Source organism: Trichomycterus rosablanca, chromosome 1, assembly GCF_030014385.1.
Source record: "Trichomycterus rosablanca isolate fTriRos1 chromosome 1, fTriRos1.hap1, whole genome shotgun sequence".
NCBI classification, from domain to species: domain Eukaryota; kingdom Metazoa; phylum Chordata; class Actinopteri; order Siluriformes; family Trichomycteridae; genus Trichomycterus; species Trichomycterus rosablanca.
This window is the reverse complement of record NC_085988.1, coordinates 50380751-50403763: the sequence shown is the minus strand read 5'-3', so window position 1 is coordinate 50403763 and position 23013 is coordinate 50380751. Positions and strand designations below refer to the sequence as shown.

Below are 23013 nucleotides of genomic sequence, written 5' to 3'. Positions count from 1 at the left end.
TGTTTGGCTCAGATGGTGTCCAGCATGTGTAGCGGCGCCCTGGTGAGAAGTACCAAGACAACTGTATCTTGCCTACAGTCAAGCATGGTGGTGGTAGCATCATGGTCTTGGGCTGCATGAGTGTTGCTGGCACTGGGGAGCTGCAGTTCATTGAGGGAAACATGAATTCCAACATGTACTGTGACATTCTGAAACAGAGCATGATCCCCTCCCTTCGAAAACTGGGCCTCATGGCAGTTTTCCAACAGGATAACGACCCCAAACACAACCTCCAAGATGACAACTGCCTTGCTGAGGAAGCTGAAGGTAAAGGTGATGGACTAAACCCAATTGAGCACCTGTGGCGCATCCTCAAGTGGAAGGTGGAGGAGTTCAAGGTGTCTAACATCCACCAGCTCCGTGATGTCATCATGGAGGAGTGGAAAAGGATTCCAGTAGCAACCTGTGCAGCTCTGGTGAACTCCATGCCCAGGAGGGTTAAGGCAGTGCTGGATAATAATGGTGGTCACACAAAATATTGACACTTTGGGCACAATTTGGACATGTTCACTGTGGGGTGTACTCACTTATGTTGCCAGCCATTTAGACATTAATGGCTGTGTGTTGAGTTATTTTCAGAAGACAGTAAATCTACACTGCTATACAAGTTGTACACTGACTACTCTAAGTTATATCCAAGTTTCATGTCTATAGTGTTGTCCCATGAAAAGATATAATACAATATTTGCAGAAATGTGAGGGGTGTACTCACTTTTGTGATACACTGTATATATACCGATCAGCCGTAACATTAAAACCACCTCCTTGTTTCTACACTTACTGTCCATTTTCTCAGCTCCACATAACATATAGAAGCACTTTGTAGTCCTACAATTACCGACTGTAGTCCATCTGTTTCTCCGCATACTTTTAGCCTGCTTTCACCCTGTTCTTCAATGGTCAGGACCCCCAAATGACCACCACAGAGCAGGTATTATTTAGGTGGTGGATCATTCTCAGCACTTCAGTGACACCGACATGGTGCTGGTATGAGTGGATCAGACACAGCAGTGCTGCTGGAGTTTTTAAATACTGTGTCCACTCACTGTCCACTTTATTAGACACCCTTACCTAGTTGGTCCACCTTGTGGATGTAGTCAGAGACGATCGCTCATCTACTGCTGCTGTTTGAGTTGGTCTTCTTGTAGACCTTCAGCAGTGGTCACAGAATGCTGCCCACGGGGCGCTATTGGCTGGATATTTTTGGCATTGCTCCAGCAGCATTGCTGTGTCTTATCCACTCATACCAGCACAACACACACTAACACACCACCACCATGTCAGTGTCACTGCAGTGCTGAGAATGATCCACCACCCAAATAATACCTGCTCTGTAGTGGTCCTATGGGGACCCTGACCATTAAAGAACAGCATGAAAGGGGGCTAACAAAGCATGCAGAGAAACTGATGGACTACAGTCAGTAATTGTTGAACTACAAAGTACTTGTACATGGTAAGTATTGCTGATAAAATGGACAGTGAGTGTAGAAACAAGGAGGTGGTTTTAATGATATGGCTGATTGGTGTAAATACATAGTGCTTAGGCCTTTCTAACATCTACATTCTCCCATTATGCAGACATACTTAAGTAACCTGCAGAATATAACTTAGGAAAGACTTGGTCAAAAAAGCATGAACGTCCCTGAAAAAGAAGCTGACCAGAAGGCAACGTGTGTACTTCATGTAGTGTAAACATCTGTATGGTGCACTTATAGATATGAAAGTTAACAATGCCATGAGCAATTACAAACCACCTACACCCCTCACACCGATACCATGACACACTTAAACTTGGCATTTAAACTTTAGGCTGGTAAATATTTAACACAACGTATATTATTTCCATCTCAAATATTGACCAGTAAAAGCACAATTCATGTTTCCAGAGGGCATACGTTTTTAAATGAGTTTGAGCCCAGAGAAGTTTTTGCATGTGGTTGACATAGGGTGGTGCATAATACTGTCATAATTTAGGATGCACTGACAAACATGTCATTCTGTGCCCATGCGTATTTAAGGCGGCAGTGCCAAAAAACAAGATTTTTCTTTAGATTCTCACAATCTTTTAATTATATTTCCACATGCTTATCCAGTCGGGAAAGGGGGGGGGGGGTTGCTTTTCAATGGGCGCAAGGCACACAGTAACACCCTGGACCTATAGGGCAATTCAGTGTCTCCAATTAACCTGACTGCATGTTTTTGGACTGTGAGAGGAAACCGGAGCTCCTGGAGGACACCCACGCAGACTCGGGGAGAACATGCAAACTCCACACAGAAAGGACCCGGACCGTCCAGAATGGGGATCGAACACAGGACCTTCTTGCTGTGAGGCGAGTGCTACCCACTGAGCCGCCTAAAGGGTAAATTATCTAAGAAAATAATGTTGTTAAACTGTTGGGATTATTTACCGATGCAATTTATTAGACTACACCTGTCCTAGATGCTCCTTCGTGCCCCCAGCACAACCTGTGCTGGGGGCACAAAAAAACACATTTTTATGTTTATATCTTTCTAGTCTGAAAATGCCTTATTTTAATTTTCTTAAGGCGCTTTGTACAGACAGAGCTCTGGAAAGTGGACCACTGTTCCACTTTGATAATGCTGTTTGTTCAAACACTAAAAGGCTTCTTAAGACAATATTCTAGTAAAAATTTTATTTTTATTTTAAATGCTAAAAAAAACAAAAAAAACAACTGTTACCACCCACTTCAAATGATCTGGTATTTCTAAATGTAGGCCCCTATTGCAGCTTACTTGTAACTGTTCACTTACCTGCTTACCCATTCTCGCTCTAGCACTCACTCACCTGTTCGATCCTTCACACTCGTACTCTTCTACTCGCTCATCTACCTGCTCAACCCTTGATACTTGTGCTTATCCACCTGTTTACTTACCTGCTTATACAGTCAAGCTGGAAAGTCTACACACCCCTTTCACCTTCTCCACTCCTTTGTTCTCTTGGCTGTGTGCTTTGGGTCGTTGTCATGTTGGAAGATGAACCTTCGTCCCAGTCTGAGGTACAGAGCGCTCTGGAGCAGGTTTTCTTTAAGGATCTCGATGTACTTAGCTGCATTCATCTTTCCCTCTATCAGGACTAGTCGCCCCAGTCCCGCTGCTAAAAAACATCCCCAAGTCATGATGCTGCCACCACCATGCTTCACTGTAGAGATGGCATTAGCCAGGTGATGAGTGGTGCCTGGTTTCCTCCAGACGTGACGCTTGGTATTCAGGCCAAAAAGTTCAATTTTGGTTTCATCAGACCAGAGAATCTTATTTCTCATGGTTTGAGAGTCCTCTAGGAGCCTTTTGGCAAACTCCAAGTGGGCTGTCACATTGCCATCTGGCCCCTCTACCGTAAAGGCGTGATTTGTGGAGCGCTGACTGAATGGCTGATCTTCTGATAGGTTCTCCCATCTCCACAAGGATACGCTGAAGCTGTCAGAGTGACCCTCGGGTTCCTGCTCACCTCGGTCTTCCCTGATCGCTCAGTTTGGCCGGGCGGTCAGGTCTAAGAAGGTGTTTGCACCTCAGCTCACTTTTGGGTGTCATATCACACTTGTGTACATATATTTAACATTTAGATTTTTAATAAATTAGCACAAATGTCTAAAAATCTGCTTTCACTTTGTCATTGTGGGCTATTTTGTGTAGAATTTTGTAACAAAAAAAGAACTCAATCTATTATAGAATGAGTCTGTAATGTAATAAAATGTGGAGAAGGTGAAAGGGGTGTGCAGACTTTCTGGCTTGACTGTACATCCACACACTTGTTCAAGGACCTTCTCAATTGTTTATACGCGTGTATAATCTCCTGATTAACCATCCACACTGTTTTACCCGCTCGGATTCCCTTGCTTGCCAATCCATTCAACCTAACATGTTTTCTCTTACATTTTATGGTAGGAACCAGTGCTCAACTGGTGCTTAACATTAATGAAACTTTTTGTCCATGCTGGACATGTTGTACCCAAGATATAAATCACCCAAAAAACACAAAAAAACAGAATTACTGGAATTAAATCACTTTACTGCAATAGTATTAATATTCACTGACAGAGAACATACAGTGAGGTCTATGCTGTTTCAAAGAACACATTTATATATTTGTATAAGCTGCTAAACAGAGAGAAAATCTTAAAGGAAACACATTTGCCAGAAGTTTGAAACCAGCCAAACATGAGATGCATTCAATCGTTCAAACTGATACAGAGCAAAGAAAAGTATCATAGTAATCTGAAGTGCAAAAAAATCTACAACCCAAAAAACAAATCGAAACAATGTTACCAAGCATTTAACTCCTCTTCTGCTCCTGCCGAGCAAAGCAGTCCTACAGCACTCCTACACTTCAGCTCTCAAGATTCTTTTGTGAACATGACGTTTACAATCCGACCATGTTTCCTTCCACTCGCATTTTGCCTGTAAAGCATGAGTTCCAAACCATATGAAGTTGGTTAACGCTTTCTCCTCGAAGTAGTGATGTGTCTGCTGAACCAATCAAACTGCCTAACATCACAAACTATCCCCCTGCAATCGATTACCTTTTTAATATGTGCCCTGAAGCCCGTCTGTCCATCACAGGGTCTGTATTTCTGTCTGTCTGTCTGTCTGTCTGTCTGTCTGTCTGTATGTGTATCCTTTATCCTCTTGTTTGAACTGTACTGGTCATGGAACTCCACAGCTGATGGGACTCATCTGCGTTGTCTTGCTCTCCTCTCAGGTTGGTGTAGTTGGAGTCTGTAGGTCGCTAGCGGGTGCGTTACCCTGTCAGTGAGGGTGAGTGCACCGTGCTCTCACTTTTATTCTCTCTCTCCTTCTCGTGATCGCCCACTCGCTCAGCGTCTCCTACGAAGCAGAGCAGGTGGTTATAGCATGTGGAGGCTAAGACTAAACACCACCAACAATCAGTGTTAAAAAAGTAGTAAGCTAAGCTACAGGGAACCCATGCACACTGGCTGCAATGTGCCATGACTGTTTGCAAGTCAGTCATTTGCAATGACATTTGAAGTAGTTTCAGAAGACAAATCAACTGTTAGCGCAGTGTTTAGTGTCTTATTTGGTCAACTTGCTATTGTTATTAACCAAATTTATCCAAGTTCATCAAGGAACTTTAAACATGTGTGTCAGACCATCAATTTCCAAACTTAGCTTGGACTTGTAAACAACCTAGGGCTGTGACTTAAGAATTTTTCATCCTTCTGTTGTAAATGATTTAACAGCACATATGACTGCTTACATATGAACATCTGAAAATGGTAACAACAGGAAAGTAAATAAACCACATAGATGGTTATAAAAACAAATGAATAACATGCTCTGTATTATCCTTACAGGGTAAGTGATTGAATGTGATTAGCCATGTGATGGAATGGCATCCACTTTAAGGTGTATTTCTGCCTAGAGCACAGTTTTCCAGTGGTGTCAAACCAACCGTGACCAGACAAGTGAATGCATATAAAAACTCAACAGCCTGTATAACTGTACCGTCATAGTGGACACAATAGAGCCACAGGTGTACAGAGAGTACAAATCGTACTTCATTAGTTCTTAGAAAAGCCCACATATGTGGGCCGGAAAATACTGATGTTGAGTTTTGTGTTATTCCTCAGTTATGCTTGAATAACTAGCACAAACTGATTTGATCCAAAAGAAGTGAGAATTATTTTTTATAACACACTGATTTCAATGAATAAGTGGATAACGGCTGTTTTGAATAGCTGTGCTGCCTGCTTTTATTCCATTTTCCTCAAGCGGTCACAAATCTGGTTCTCCTGCTTTCTGCTCACATACACAGCAGCCAGCAATAACTGTAATACTGTACAATGAGTGTAACCACAGCAACCACATAACAGGAACAGATGTATTTAGAAACATATGGAACTGCAGTGCACTTAGGACATCTTTTCATGTCTTACCTCCCCCCAGTCTTGAATATCAGGTCTGCATTTGGAGCTCCTTTAGGGTGCTGGTATCGTGGTCTGCGCTCTCGGTTTGTGTTAGCCGGAGCGGGTCTCTGAGCCAGCGACTGCATCATCTCTGTGTGCGCACACAAATAGTTAAAGTCAACAGAACAGTAAAAAGCCAGCTTTGAAGAAAAACGCTGGGATTTGTAATGCAATGACCAAGGCCCTACCTAACTTACGGCCATGAAAATTGAGGCATTTGAGGGCAGTTATAGCCTAGCGGTTAAGGTACTGGACTAATAATCAAAAGGGCACTGGTTCAAGCCCTACCACTGCTAAGTTGCTGCCGTTGGGCCCTTGAGCAAGGCCCCTAACCCTCAATTGCTTAGACTGTATAATGTCACAGTTCTAAAAGTCGCTTTGGATAAAGGCGTCTGCTAAATGCTGAAAATGTAAATGTAAATGTAAAATCGTGTCACGGACCGTGAAATGAGTCGTTTCCGGTGTAATACGCAATTTGTTGTGAAATTTACAATTTAAGGTGTGTGTTTATTGATGGGAAATTTTTCATTCACGTAGCATTTAAGTCCCTCACGTTTACTGGTTAATTTGCACCATGGGGCAGCCCTAGCAATCCTACGGCAATTAAGTTAGCAATCGGTTAGTCAAAATGTCCAAGATGACGAAGTCTAAAGCAGCTAAAAAAACTGCTTAGGTAACTGAGTTTGGAAAACTCCCAAACAATTCTGTGAATGCAGAATTTTTAAACATAGAGCCTCGCATCATGTTGGATGTTCTAGGTTTATATTTAATAATTAAGGTAGGCTGTGCAGTGTACTGTAGCTTCCATTTATTGTATCATTCAATTTATGTTATAAATAATAATATATAATAATAAATAATTATATAATAATAATAATAAGTGTTATTCAATGACTGTCTTAAAATGTGTCACTTTTCTTTAAAAATCCATAAAATCTGTGATTTTTTAAATACAAGGTCCATGAAATTAAGCACATGAATTTAGTAGGACCCTAACAATGACATTCTGCATCTTTAGAGCATTAGAGAATAATACTAAGACAAGTGTCCACATACTGGAAAGAACACGTTCACTTAAAACCCACTTATAATGGAAGCCTGTAATAGCCATCAACTTGTATAAATTTGTACTGTTTTTATCCCCGTCTTCAATTTAAATGCTGTTTTAGTTCAGTTTAGGGGGAAGACAAATGAAACCCCACAAAGCTTTACTTCAAATACAGCTCCTATAATGATCATTGGTCCTCTTTACAGACAACCCTCTGTGCAGAGATCAATGGGCACTTTACATGGTACATTAATGAATAACCTAAAAGTACAGCCACATAAAACCCAGCATAGAATGAGCATGTTTATACAGAATGCTGAACATGCTGTAGAATGAGCATGACATGGCCCTAACAAGGCTGATATTTATTGAAAGGTGACGTTATGTATTCAGGACCAAACTGCAGAATTACTTGTGTAAGCAGCACAAAACCTGAGAAATAAAGCAATAAAAAGTGGTTTGATGATTCAGCTTTATGTTTTCTTTATTTGTTAAAATGCTAAGCATGACAGGGGATTTATAATGTATTATCAGCCATCAAGTACAAACTAGTAGTGTGTTACTGCCTATAAATATTTGACAGGACAAAGTCAACCATCTGATGTACCCATAATTTAAATTAGGATTTAAGATGATCAGCAGTGCATCTTTTATGGCTTTTGCAATCCCCAGATTAATATTAGTATATTAATGTTTATTTTGTTCATCCCTAAAAAAAAGAAACTGGACTATTTTCAGACTTAGGTTAACTTCTAAAGTGTCTTTGGTTTCCCTCACCCTGGTAATCCTCTTGCTCCTGTCGTTCATTGATGTCTAGAGTTAGTTTCTTCATCCGCATGCGCTCCTCTTGTTCAGCCTGCTGCTGATTGAAGTGATTGGCAGCCAGATGAGATGACAGTGGCACGTTGAGGATCTTAAACTAGAAAGAACACAGTCAGTCAATACACAGACATGCATAAATGGGAGGACAGCAGTAAGAGGCAGGAATAAAAAATTAAAGGACAGACTACAGTAGAGTAGTGTAGAGGCTGAACAGTGTGCACATCTGTGTGCTAGTTTATGTTTCCCAAGCCACTTCCTGAACACACCCTACAGCGTTGGGCCAAACCACACGTTGCAGAGTCAACACACACTCCTGGACTCACAGACCTGCTGTTTGTTGCCTTTTCTGGTCAGCATGACGAACTGCATGGTGTCTATGTCGGCTTCTGCATCTGCCGTGCACGAGGGGGTTGGGCCTTTCTTTAGCTGACTCTTTAGCTGCAGTGGGATCGCGACGTCGAGCTGGTGCACTTTCACCGCCTCTCCGCTGCGCTGCTGCTTACACACAGAGAAATGTCAAGCAGAAGCAAATAAATGCTATTTACCAGGCATGTTTTTACTAAGGTTGTTAAATGATTTCGGAACTACACTGGGAACTACACAATTCCCAAGTGCATTATTTGTCGGAACTGCTTAAATAAAATTTTAACTCCTCATTGTTTATAATAGTACAACGTTATAGTATGATACCAAACCAATTCCAAAAAAGCTGGTACTGTAGGTAAAATAACAGTGATCTGTAAACAACCTAAGCCGATTCCTTAATTGATTACTGCAACACATTCCAAAACGGGGACAGGAACGCTGCAGTGGAAGATAAGCAAAACTGGGTATAAAATTAATACAAACAGCCTTTTTGTTAAGAGGTGAGGATGTGTTGATTTTTGCCCTTGCTGTTTGTGGGGGGGGAAAGGCGTATGCTAATAATCCGATAGTTCAAGAACAACACTTCTAAACACACTTGTAGGAAATTTATGGCCTTTTACCATCTACAGTACAAATTTTTTTTTAAATACCCAGAGAACAGTAAAACACGCTAGCACATTAGAGCTGACATTTCGAACTCGTCTGTTTGAAACTCAGCTCTGCCATTTGGCTGGGCGGCTACATGAACAACGATTGGCTGTTGTTCACACTGGGTGGGGAGCCGGATAGGGACCTCATAACTGATGCAATTACGAACTCTGCTGGCTGGTTGATGGCACCTGCACAGAGCTGGGGAATAATGCGTTGATCAGGGTGTGTCTCTCCGTACACAAAGCTGATCCGCATATGAACTCGCCCTCATGCAGGTGAAAAGATGCAGTCGCCTACTGCACACGTGTCGGAGGGGGTGTGTGTCAGTCTCGCTCTCCTCAATAAGAACTGGAGATCAGCATCAGTAGAGAGGAAGCGTAATGCAATCGGGTAATTGGATACGACTAGATTTGTGAGGAAAATTGGGAAAAATGCAAAAAAAATAAATGGACAGGGTCAAAAACAATGGTGAATGCCAATTACCTCTAATCCCTCACTGCATTAAAAACTGCTATATTTCTCAAATAAATGTACAAGCTTTTAAACACAGTTTGTCTTTGCATCTACAGTTGCATATTAAGCCATTTATTAACAACATTCAGAAGCGCTGCCGACTTAATTGGGCACAAGCTCATTTCAATAACAATGTCAAACTATAGAGAACCCAAACTGTTTAGAAGTGTTGTATCAAGCAAAAAACTGTTTTACCCTTTTCTCCAGAAAAGACTTGCTGAAGGCAGTCAGGACTTATAACACTAACAGAATTGCACCTATCTATCTCAGCCTTATTTTTTTTACCTGCAGGTTCTCCAGCATCATTTTGTCCAGAGCCTGAATAAAGTCGTCGTCCTCAGCACAGGCGACATGTTTCAGACCTCCACCTCGAATCATCACCTCCTGCACAGCAAACATGCACAAATTTAGACAAACTCTACAATTAAATATCTAACTAGCCATTTCCTTTGTGACCAGTCCTCATTCTTGAAGCCAGAGCAAACTTACATTGTTCTCCTCATCCGTCTCATTTTCTTTATTGGAATCGGTCAGGTAGTCTGTATTCTCTTCCTCCTCCTCATGCTCCTCTTCCTCATTCTCTGAGCCTTCCTGCATTTGCACAGACCAAGTTTACAACCGAAAACTACACAAAGCTGTTTAGAAGAAATACTCCAGTTATATTTAATATATGTTTAAATTCAAAAAGCTTTGACATTAATTTGGCACACTGTAGAATCTGGTAATTTAAAAACATATACAGTGGGGCCAAAAAGTATTTAGTCAGCCACTGATTATGAGAGACAAAATGAGAAAAAAAAAATCCAGGAAATCACATTGTAGGATTTTTAAAGAATTTATTTGTAAATTATGGTGGAAAATAAGTATTTGGTCAATAACAAAAGTTCAACTCAATACTTTGTAACATAACCTTTGTTGGCAATGACAGAGGTCAAACGTTTTCTGTAAGTCTTCACCAGGTTTGCACACACTGTAGCTGGTATTTTGGCCCATTCCTCCATGCAGATCTCCTCTAGAGCAGTGATGTTTTGGGGCTGTCGCTGGGCAACACGGACTTTCAACTCCCTCCACAAATTGTCTATGGGGTTGAGGTCTGGAGACTGGCTAGGCCACTCCAGGACCTTGAAATGCTTTTTACGGAGCCACTCCTTCGTTGCCTGAGCGGTGTGTTTGGGATCATTGTCATGCTGGAAGACCCAGCCACGTTCCATCTTCAATGCTCTCACTGATGGAAGGAGGTTTTGGCTTAAAATCTCACGATACATGGCCCCGTTCATTCTTCCCTTAACACGGATCAGTCGTCCTGTCCCCTTTGCAGAAAAACAGCCCCAAAGCATGATGTTTCCACCCCCATGCTTCACAGTAGGTATGGTGTTCTTGGGATGAAACTCAGCATTCTTCTTCCTCCAAACACGACGAGTTGAGTTTTTACCAAAAAGTTCCATTTTGGTTTCATCTGACCACATGATCTTCTTCCAATCCTCTTCTGGATCATCCATATGCTCTCTGGCAAACTTCAGACGGGCCTAAACATGTACTGGCTTAAGCAGGGGGACACGCCTGGCACTGCAGGATTTGAGTCCCTCTCGGGGTAGTGTGTATACTGATGGTAGCCTTGTTACTTTGGTCCCAGCTCTCTGCAGGTCATTCATCAGGTCTCTCCGTGTAGTTCTGGGATTTTTGCTCACCGTTCTCATGATCATTTTGACCCCACAGGATGAGATCTTGCGTGGGACCCCAGACCGAGGGAGATTATCAATGGTCTTGTATGTCTTCCATTTTCTTACAATTGCTCCCACAGTTGATTTATTCACACCAACCTGCTTGCCTATTGTAGATTCACTCTTCCCAGCCTGGTGCAGGTCTACAATTTTCTTCCTGGTGTCCTTCGACAGCTCTTTGATCTTGGCCATGGTTGAGTTTGGAGTCTGACTGTTTGAGGCTGTGGACAGGTGTCTTTTATACAGATAACGAGGTCAAACAGGTGCCATTAATACAGGTAACGAGTGGAGGACAGAAGAGCTTCTTAAAGAAGAAGTTACAGGTCTGTGAGAGCCAGAAATCTTGCTTGTTTGTGGGTGACCAAATACTTATTTTCCACCATAATTTACAAATAAATTCTTTAAAAACCCTACAATGTGATTTCCTGGATTTTTTTTTCTCATTTTGTCTCTCATAGTTGAAGTGTACCTATGATGAAAATTACAGACCTCTCTCATCTTTCTAAGTAGGAGAACTTGCACAATCAGTGGCTGACTAAATACTTTTTGGCCCCACTGTATAGTGGTACCTTGTAACTCAACGTGCCCTAAACTCAAAATCTTTGAAACTCAACACCCTTGAATGAATGAACCTTGAATGAATGTAACCAAAAGAGTAAAACGTGACGTTAAAATCCTAATAAACAAACAAACTTGATGCCTTTTAAACTCAACGCCACTCCCAGAACCAATTGACGTTGAGTTTCAAGGTACCAAATTTTTTAAAATCAAAATCAAAATTTTTGGCATTTAACTTAACATTTAACTTTTTCACTGCGGAGCATCAATGATGATGCATTTCTTTATTATTATTAAATTTGTGCAACATTACAATTTGAGCGCATACAGAACCTCTTCACTGCAGCACCACTATGTAACACTTTACTGGTAAAAGGTAAAGGTAAGTAAAAGGACTGCTGTTGTATCATGTTGTTTTGGACCTACCTCCTCTTCTGGTTCATTCATTTCGCTCTCATTTCCAGACTGCTCTTCTGTCTCTGCTCCACCTTCATCTTCGTCATCTTCATCCTCTTCATCGAGAGCCTCACCATCTCCCCCTGTGCTGGAGCAACTCCCATCCTTCTCTTTGGCAAAGCCTAGAACACATGCACACACACACACAACGTTTGTCATGTTGTACTTAGGAATAGCAGAAAGTGGTCATATTGACACACCCAACCACTGTAATTGTTGAAACAAGTCTTTTATCTTTGTTATGCACTTTAACCCACATACATACTTTACTTTCAGAAGCTTATCTGGATTTTTCTGATTTCCCCTTTTATTGAAGCAATACTGCCCCACATTTGGTTGATATAGCTTTTAAAGTCTGAACCCAAATCTAAACATTACCTTCCTCTACCCCAGGAGCAAATCCACTTCATGGACCAGCCCTGACAATAGCACCGCTGACAACCCAAGAGCATTCTACATACAGTCAAGCCAGAAAGTCTGCACACCCCTTTCACCTTCTTTTCGTTTTATTACGTTACAGACTATAATAGATTGAGTTCATTTTTTGCTTCAAACATCTACACACATTCAACAATAATTATGAAGTGAAAACATGGTTTAGAAAATATGCTATTTTATATTACTGACAAAAATCCTTTATTCAGGAGGTACATATCTGTACACACCCTTAGCCTAATACTTGGTTGATGCACCTTTGGCAGCAATTACAGCTTCAAGGCGTCTTGGTAAAAGAAGCTATGAGCTTGGCACACTTGTTTCTGGACATTTTTGCCCATTCCTCTTGGCATATCCTTGCAAGCTCCATCAGGTTGAATGGGAGAGTCGGTACACAGCCATTTTCAGATCCTTCCACAGATGTTCGATTGGATTCAGGTCTGGGCTCTGGCTGGGCCACTCAAGGACATTCACAGACTTCCTCCAGAGCCACTCCTTTGTTCTCTTGGCTGTGTGCTTCGGGACGTTGTCATGTTGGAAGATGAACCTTCGTCCCAGTCTGAGGTACAGAGCGCTCTGGAGCAGGTTCTCTTCAAGGATCTCGATGTACTTAGCTGCATTCATCTTTCCCTCTATCAGGACTAGTCACCCGGTCGGGCTGCTGAAAAACATCCCCACATCATGATGCTGCCACCACCATGCTTCACTGTAGAGATGGCATTAGCCAGGTGATGAGCGGTGCCTGGTTTCCTCCAGACGTGACGCTTGGTATTCAGGCCAAAAAGTTCAATTTTGGTTTCATCAGACCAGAGAATCTTGTTTCTCATGGTTTCTGAGTCCTCTAACTCCAAGCGGGCTGTCATGTGCCTTTTACTAAGGAGTGGCTTCCGTCTGGCCTCTCTACCATAAAGGTGTGATTTGTGTAGTGCTGCCTGGATGGTTGATCTTCTCATAGGCTCTCCTATGTTTACAAGAATACACTGGAGCTCTGTCAGAGTGACCCTCGGATTCCTGCTCACCTCCCTGGCCAAGGCCCGTCTTCTTGATCGCTCAGTTTGGCCGGTGGTTCCAAACTTCTTCCATTTATGAGTGATGGTGGCCACTGTGCTCTTTGGGACCTGTAAAGCTGCAGCTATTTTTCTGTATCCTTCTCCAGATCTATGCCTTGACACAATCCTGTTTCTGAGGTCTGCAGAGAATTCCTTTGACCCCATGGCTTGGAGTTTGCTCTGATATGCACTGTCAACTGTGGGACCTTATATAGGCAGATGTTTGACAATCCCCAATCATGTCCAATCAATTGAATTGACCACAGGTGGACTCCAATTAAATTGTAGAAACATCTCAAGCAGTATCAGTAAAAACAAAATGCACCTCAGCTCACTTTTGGGTGTCATAATAAAGGGTGTGCACACTTGTATACATGATATTTTACATTTTGATTTGTAATAAATTAACACAAATGTCTAAAAACCTGCTTTCACTTTGGCATTGTGGCTATCTAATGTAGAATTTTGTGACAAAAAATAAACTCAATCTATTATACTGTAGAATGAGTCTGTAATGTAATAAAACATGGAGAAGGTTAAATGGGTGTGCAGACTTTCAGGCTTGACTGTATTTACTGTACACTCTGATCACAGCAGCAAGTGGTAGAAATCTGTGCTCAGGCCACCTCACTTAATACAAAACAATGGCAATGTCAGCGCAAAAGCATCTACAAAAAAAATAAGACTGTCCTTTTGAGTAGCGCAAGTGGTTCAGGAAGCATCTCTCACTACACAATGCTGTCTAACAACCGACACTAACTAGAAGAAGCACGTGCACACATGCACGCACAGGTTTGTCTGGATTCCAGGTCAAAACAGCACACAAAAGACATCATGACCCCTGCCAATCTGATGTCACTCAATCTTCTCAGGGAATGTTACATTCTGACATTCTCTTCAGGTATGTAGGTGTGAAAAGGGAATAAAGGTGAGGATTTGGTAAGGCAAAGGATTCTTCCACATACACACACAGGAATGCTGCTTAGCAGGGACAACAGAAACACAGAACAGGGATAACTAGCATGATAGCGTCACACACGTAGTAGTACTGAGCAGGGTAGGGCGTGTTCAGTTTCTTGCCATACATGAGAAATAAAAAGCAGTGACTCATAATTCAGTGTAAATTGTACTATTTTAGAACATTTAACTTCAGCTAAAACAGCATCACTTAGTGGTGAATGATACAACTGGTGCTATTCAGGAATAAACAAACAGATGTAAAATGTTTACATCTTTTGAACCTTGACAGACAACATAAAGAAATCTATTCTACCCCATGGCTAATATTTATTTTTTCCCATTTGCTTTCTGTTAAGTAGTCTCCAATTCCCTCCCACTGGAATCATACACCTAGCACCGCACTCTCATGCTGGCAGGGCATTGGAGAGCTGAGACCTCCAATGCACAAAAAGCTGCTTTACGTACAGACACGCTAAGCTCTCCAGATTATCTTTTCCGCCTCGACCAGACAAAACACACATCAACTATACTGCAGCAAAGAATGTTTGACCTTTTCACTCCCATACAGGTTCAGCCAATCATGCCAGTGTGTAGGCACCCAGCCAGTTAATGGCACAGCTAACATTTGAACTTAAATTTCAGCAGTGGTTAGATCGAGAATTAGACTGCTGTGCCACCTCAGCAGCACTTAATAGTCAGTATTTCTAATTCTTGTCAAAGAAAATGGGAAGTAGGCATAAATATTTATTACTTCATTGCTTAATTACTTCAAGAGGTCTGTTAAGGTCATGAGTATGTCACAGGACATGTCATTTCAATATTAAACTCTGACTTCTCTGATGTCTTCTGCATCAGGTCAGTTCATGAAATTTCCTCCCTCTGGGTTCAAGGAAATGTGTTCTGTGGAGCCATGAATCACGCTTCTCTATCTGGCAGTCTGATGGATGAGTCTGGGTTTGGCAAATAAAGAGAATAAGGAGAACATTATCTGTTTGACTGCTTTGTGCCAACTGTAAAATTAGATGGAGGAGGAATAATGCTCTGGGGTTGTTTTCAAGGGTTGGCCTAGGCTCTATAGTTCTAATGAAGGTAAATCTTAATGCTTTAGCATAAAGCAGGACTGTGCCCCAGTACACAAAGCAAGGTTAATAAAGGCATAGTTGGGTGAGTTTGATGTGGAAGAACTTGACTGACCTGAACAGATCGCTGACCTCAACCCCATCAATTACTTATGGGATTAACAAAAACAGAAATTGTGAACCAGGTCTTCTCGTCCAACATCAGTGTCTGACCTAAATGCTCTTCTGGATAAATGGGCAAAAATACTCCAAAAGTAGAAAGCCTTTCCAGATGAGTGAAAGCTGTTATAGATGAGAAGGGGACTACCTACCTATTAATGCCTATGGATTTAGAATGAGAGGTCTCCTGTATGTATAATATGTAGGCCTCTAGCAGACGTTGTAATACTTTCCAAAAACCCACAAAAAACAGCAGCAGGCATCATTAAACCTCTGCAGTCAGGACATTATGTACCATTACACATAAACATTTGACCTAAACTGTGCTCGCTATTTGACAATACAACAGAAGGCATACACAGCTTAATAGAAGCAGCAGTGGCATGCACCCCTACTGTGCACCTGCAGAATAAAGATAAGGGCTGAAACAGTACCAAAACCCTATTTACAGCAGTAGCAATGATAGGCTTTGTTCCAAAAGCGTCATGAAGTGTGGACTGTCACTTTAACACATTACCCTTTTATTTAGGGAACGTAGACACTCGGGGTGTGTTCGAAAACCTAGTGAGCTGCCTTGCTGTCTTACTGCCTACATAGTCAGCTGCCTAAGTAGAGAGGATTCCAATAAGTCATCGACTTATAAGGCAGATTTTTCGAACACACTACTTAGACAGCAATTCCTTCAGTTTCTGCTTATTAAGCTAACGCAGTTAGCCTCATGCCATTCAAACCAATGGGATGAGGTGGCACAACGCACTAGCATGGCAACTATCATCTCCCTCTGTGTACCGAAAATGGTTACATTTGCAAATAAATGGCACTTTTAAATGAATGACAAGTTTCTACAAATTAAAAATCAATAATAATTTATTTACATTTAAAAACAACATAAGTTCGTTTCTCCGCATTGTCCGGCGTATTTTTTATTTTTCTGTGAGAAAAGTTGTGCCGCACTCAATGCTAGGATTGCCTTCACCATTAAGGCAGCATCGGATGCTCCTTCGTTATTCTGTCAAAATATAGTTCAGATTTAAAGTGACTTAGTAGACAGCATTTTAAGGCATCTAGGAATTCGAACAGCCTACTTCTCGAGAGTGGGCATAGGATGATGTAAAATGCTGTCTATGTAGAGAGCTCACTAGGTTTTCGAACACACCCTAAGTATGTTGGCATGGGAATACGCAATCCAGAAGTGCTGTTGGTTTCTCTAAAACATCACATTTATTTTTCACTTGGGCACACGTGACACGCTTAATAAACGTGCAGCAGCCATCTTTTCTCAGTGTTAGCGTAGTTTACAGCAGTATTTGTCATTCAATGTTTACATTGTCATTCTTGTTCACTTCGGCTGCCTTACATTTCTTTAACTAAATTACACAAATTACACGCACGCACGCACACACACACACGCGTGCACACAAACAATATACAAAAAATGTACCTAGCTTGTTAAGGACCTCTCTCTCTAGCTCAGTGACTTGGCGACTGGCCTCCTCCAGCGAGCTGCACAGCTGCATTTTGGGCCTGAGTAAATCCAGCATGTCACTAATCATGTAGTCAATATCAATGGGAAAGGGGTGTTCTTTGGTCCACACCTCTATACTCTTCTTCCACCAGATATACCTCTGCAAACACAAATAACAACATTCCAATCTTGTACAATGACCAACAGGTACTTTATACTTTTGCCAATTATTGAACACATATTTCTCTGGCGAATTCCAGACTGATTTTCTTCACTCTTCAACTTTGAACATTCTTGCACAGTCTAAGGAGCTGGGCCAGGTTATGCATTTCAGTATAGGTTGTATTCTGTATATAACTGCGCATGTGACAAAGATAATCTTGCATTAGTCTACGATATAGTCTATATGAAATCTGACAGATTTATTTAATTATTAGGATTTTAACGATTTTAAGTGTTTTTCACACTGGTTACAATCATGACAGCACAGGTAGTTACTGCTTATTCATCAGTTCACAAGTTTAATGTCAAACACAGTCATGGACAATTTAGTGTCTCCAATTTTGTCTTTGGACTGTGGGAGGAAACCGGAGCTCCTGGAGGAAACCCACACAGACACTGGGAGAAAATGCAGACTCCACACAGAAAGGACTAGGGCTGGGTATCGCCACTAATTTCCTGGATCGATTCGATTCGATTCGATTCGATTTCGATTCAACACATTTAGGCATATTTGAGTTACATTAACAGGTTTTGTTTAAATATGTACAGATGTTCAGAGAACGAATGTGATAATTGTACAAAGAACATTTATTATTAAAAATATTTGTGTATTTTGTTTACATAAATAATTAATCCAAAACAGAAAACAGTAACATTCATTTTTTATTATTATTTTATATGTCTGACACGCTACAACATTGTAAATGTAATGTAAACATACACCTGGCTGTTGAACAGCTTATGCCAAGTTTACACTACACGACACTCTGATTAACACCTGGTCGCTGTAATGTTCACACTACACGACTGATCGGCGATGGGGGGTTTTACACTACACCATCTATCACCAGGGGGAATCACAGGCGAGCTTCTCTGGTCTCCAAAACTACGTTTTGTCACGAAAACACACGTGAGAAGTGATGAAAGTTTTAATGATACCACGTCCAAACATGCACATCAACAAGTAGCGAGAGATCAAAGTTTGTGCGCTGATGAAATAAATGAATCTGAGTGGATTTGGCAACACGAGCAGCATGGCTTGTTCTATAGTGAATTGGAGGTTAATCAATATTTTGTTTTGTAGAGAACGATCAGGTCAGAAATACTGTAAAACTTGCGTGTGCTGATGTATTCTGATAGAAACTATATTGCGCTCCACCACGTGTTTACAACCTCTCCCCTGTGTTTCCCCTCGCTGTTTCACACATTGATTGAGAGCCGAGTTTTGATCGCAGAGTGAACACCGAGTTCCTCCCGAATCCAGCACCGACCCGTCGCCGAGCGAAAATCAGTGCAAAAAGTTGTGTAGTGGTCATAACTTGAGCTTCTGCCATGCTAAACTGATGTGCAGGTCAGATCTCGTTGCATGAAAAAACACCGGCTGGTCACGCGAAATTAAAGAAGGTAACAGATTTCCGTGTGCACCGTAAAAAGGGGCGTATTTAAAAGATCGATCTCGCGTTTATATGAATCGATATCGGATCGTTCAAATAAAGATCGATTCGAATCGAAAAATCGATTTTATAAACCCACCCCTAGAAAGGACCCTGACTGTCTTGCTGTGAGGCAACAGTGCTACCCACTAAGCCACTGTGCCACCCAAAATCTGACAGATTGACAGAAGGACACCCATGTATTTGCCCTATAAAAGTTGCTCAACTGTGACATGGATGTGTTGTGAGAAGAGGGTTTATGCTTTTTACAGTTGGCTGGACATGAAGGACAATGGAGGGGATCCATGATTCTGCAAACCAGCTTGGACCCAGTAAAACTTTTTTTCAAAGCCATGCTACAAACAAACTATAAATTAAGTGCTGGGCTGGAAAACTAGGTGCGTCTTCAGCCAAATGGAACTGGTTTGGAGTTATTTTTACAGACCATAAAACTGCATGCTAAAGACATGACGCTGCCTTTGCATTGTTGTCTGACTAGTTTGTGGTAAAGCACAACTAACCTGTTACTATAATTGATTTTTCGTGTGGTGAATTTGTTTCATTTGTTTTAGGGGAGCGGCTAAATAGTTATTTAAAAATCAACCTAACTAAATGATTAAAATTACTTTAGTAAGTTGAAAGCTTTCAAATTCAATCAAAAAAGGTCAATCACAGTATCAACAAAGGCACAAGAGTTTAGTGTGGAGGAACTCCAGGCCCTGCAAAGAGATATCCTCTGTCTAAGGATGTCACAAAGAAAACACCGTTCCGTTAATGCAGTCAGTTATAATGCTTTAAAATGCTTGACCTCCCTACTTGTTCACATGAATGGGTACAAATTCCCACAGAGACTCTATGATCCCCACAAACAAGCTCATGTCCAGTTATCCACATTAGTTATTTTTGTCCATCTTAAAGCCAGTGCAAACAAATGCATAAAACATCCCAGCTAAGCTCAGGTATGAGGAAATACTAACCTGAAAATAGATGAGGAAGCAGTCAAGCTTCCTTTTGCTGGAGCCTCGGTCAAAGTACTGACCACAAGTGTCGAGCAGCGTGCAGACCAAGCGGATGCGAAATAGGTGCTCTGGAGGATCCAGAGGGCTGGGTGATCCATCTGGATTCACACCAAATGAGATGAAGGAGAAAAGAGTGCGGAAGATTACAGCAGACTCCACCATGCGGTAGTTGTACAGCTCACCCAGGAACTTGGCACTGCTAATGCGCCGCTGGTTAAATTTTGGCTGGTTTACCTAAAAGGGAACAGATGTCACATTTTAAAATATACATGTGGACATTACAGTGGAAAATATAGAGAATTTAGAGGGTTACCTTGTTGCGGGTCTATTAACCTAAGTAGATGCTGACATTACTCAAGGGTTAAACATTATTTAAAGCTTTCAATCATATAACTACATGCCTAGTGGATAATAGGGTATTTGTTGAGCAACTCTCCTTTTACATTTTTATTGAAAGAACATTAAAAAAAAAATCAAACATTTAATAATAAGTCAACTTGGGCTGATTTGGAAAAATCCAATCAACTCGCTCATTGAAACAAAAACATTCCATACAAAATTATTAGCTACATTCTTTTTCTTATTTTCCCCCTTTATCTGCCAATCATTTTAGTCATTTCCTATTCCCGGTTGTAAATCCACGGCTGCTTGCACAACCCCTGATCTGACCAAGAAAAGCTGGGTCACCACATGTCCCCTCTCACACATGGCTCATCTAAGGCCGCTTCTTATCACCTGCAGTGTTGGGTTTCCACACAGAGCCATAACGCTAAGACACGCTAAACTCCCCTGCTACTTGTGCAGGCTACCGGAGCAGTCCTGTATATCGCATATTGCATCAGCAGGAAGAAGAAACCCCATCCGACCTTCCCTCCATCAAACACATCCAACACATCTCCGCTGAGACTCGAACTCACAAGTTCAAACACAGACCGCTGTCCCACCTAAGTGCCCATTAGCTACATTATTTAAATTGAGTTTTTTATCTACAATATATGTTATGTAATTTAAAGGTGTTGGGTGTTAAAATCAGAGCTTAGCAATTTAAAAATAAGTTATTTTATTATAGGCTCATCAGGCTGGTGGGTAGTAGAAGTGCTGATAAGCATGTTTTGGCTACAGAGGTAATCATGTACATATCAAGTTCTTCTCTTTCTAGAGTTCCCAAGCAAGTTAATGCATGCCCATAGACCGAGAATATGGCTTGTGCTGTTCAGGATTCAAGCAGCGACTGATGTGCTTATATGACACCAAAACAACAGCATGGAGACAAAGCATGTGGTCGATGGGGTAGTAACAAAACCTCAGGGAAGATTAAACCATACATTGACAAACCTAAATGATTCTTATGCAAGAGTGAAGTGTTATATTTTACCATGCTGGCATTCTTACACAGACACCAGGTATAGCTTTTCAAGTACCAAGTATCAACCAATGAAATCGTAGTTTATAGTTCAAGAAAAGGCTAGGATATCATTGTGTAATCATGAGAAAAATTGCTTTGCTAAAATGCTGTCAACATAAGCAGCATCCTAAAAAAAATCTCTGTATGAACATTAGCACAAGCACTCAAGTACCTCCATGCCAAGGCGGATGTCTTCCAGTACTCCATCCACTACATGTATGCCCACATCCTCCTGGTATGCAACCAGACCAGCCAGCAAGTTAGCCACACAATGGATACTGTTGTACTTTACATTCCAGATGTTCACCATGCAGCAGATCAGATAACTCTTCAAATCTGCTTCCTGCCAGGGCAACTTCCGCATTTGCCTCAGTACCTGAAAAACCCCACAAAACTAATTTATGTTAATACTGACTGTGACTGTACTGATTGTAAGCTCTGTCAGTGTTTCAGACTTAGGTCAACAAGCAATTATTAAAAGCAAATGATTTTGAATAGAGTTCCTATTTTGTTAGTCCTCTTATAGGTGTTTCCATACACTGTTGTACTTTTTGACATTCTTTGTTATGGGTGATGGCACGATTTAAAGCACTGTTACTTCTTGTACATCCTGTACAAAAAATTCTTTAATACTATACCACAGTCTGCCGTATTTTTTACAACGGATAATACTAGGGATGTCCCAATCACGTTTTTTGTTTCCGATCCTGATCATTAATTTTGATCCCGATTCAATACCGAGTCTCAAACCGATACTTGTATTTTCTAGATATTGTCTAGATAAGAACTTGATAATACTGTTCACACAGTGCACACTTCAAGTACATTACAGTTATTCAAATTAATCCAATGTATATGTTTAACAACTGAATAGCTCTGCAGTGCTGTAGGGAAAAAATTGCCTGCATCCAAGCTATTGCTTAATGTTTTGTATTTTTACAAAATAAAAGTAAACAAACTTAGTGCAGCATGGTAGTAGTAAAACTAGAACACTCAAAATGAAATAAAGGTTTTTTTTGAGGAAAATCAGCATCTCTGCCGTGTTAGCGGACAGCCGGTTCCTCTTCTCATCATATAATAATAAACTCGCTGTATTCGACTGAGTGTTTATTTTTTAGGTGCCGTATTAAATTGGTAGTAATTGTAAATCGTTTGGTTAAATGATATCTGGTTTGTTTCTTATGAGCCACCGTACTTGTATGCGTGTTATAACTGTAACAAACTTTACTGTGGTTGTATTGTGACAATGGTTTGATGGACATTTCTACGCAAAGTTAGTGTGTTTTGACTCTTTGGGGCTTCCATAGTGCATGGAATAGCGTGCTTGGCTAACACGGTGATAGATGTCCGCTATTCCTTACCGTAACAGAAGAAGTTAATAAAGTGTTTTGCTCCCGACAATATGTGAATATACAGTGTATTTATTTCTTTATTAAACGAGTGCATCACTACGTTGTTTTGTAAACCGGAGTGATCCTTGACTCACACACCATATAAATAGTAAAATTCTACAGTAATGAACGCAGCTCTGCTCCTACCGCCTCGTGAAACGCTCGCATTGCAGACATTACACTTCGCTGTTGGACTTGTTTCACTTTCCAATTTAAAGTATTTCCACACAGCTGACATGCTGACGTAAAACAAAGGATCGGGCTTAGGATCGGCCTTAGT

General features: G+C 41.1%; 1 protein-coding gene across 9 annotated transcripts in view; it reads right to left on the bottom strand.

Moving 5' to 3' along the window:
* Positions 1–4053: 4053 nt before the first annotated feature.
* upf2 (UPF2 regulator of nonsense mediated mRNA decay) overlaps positions 4054–23013 on the bottom strand; it is a 38110-nt gene continuing 19150 nt past the window's right edge. For 7 of the 9 annotated variants that reach the window (XM_062994033.1, XM_062994043.1, XM_062994024.1 and 4 more), the window contains exons 13-22: positions 21515–21736; positions 19896–20171; positions 17240–17423; positions 12087–12238; positions 9871–9972; positions 9667–9765; positions 8179–8346; positions 7807–7948; positions 5952–6072; positions 4054–4881 (exon numbers count right to left, since the gene is read on the bottom strand). In XM_062994033.1, the coding sequence (XP_062850103.1) occupies positions 4872–4881; positions 5952–6072; positions 7807–7948; positions 8179–8346; positions 9667–9765; positions 9871–9972; positions 12087–12238; positions 17240–17423; positions 19896–20171; positions 21515–21736 (1476 nt within the window). In that variant the 3' untranslated portion in view covers positions 4054–4871. The remainder of the gene's footprint in view (positions 4882–5951; positions 6073–7806; positions 7949–8178; positions 8347–9666; positions 9766–9870; positions 9973–12086; positions 12239–17239; positions 17424–19895; positions 20172–21514; positions 21737–23013) is intronic. The other 2 variants (XR_010011524.1, XM_062994066.1) reach the window with 2 other exon arrangements.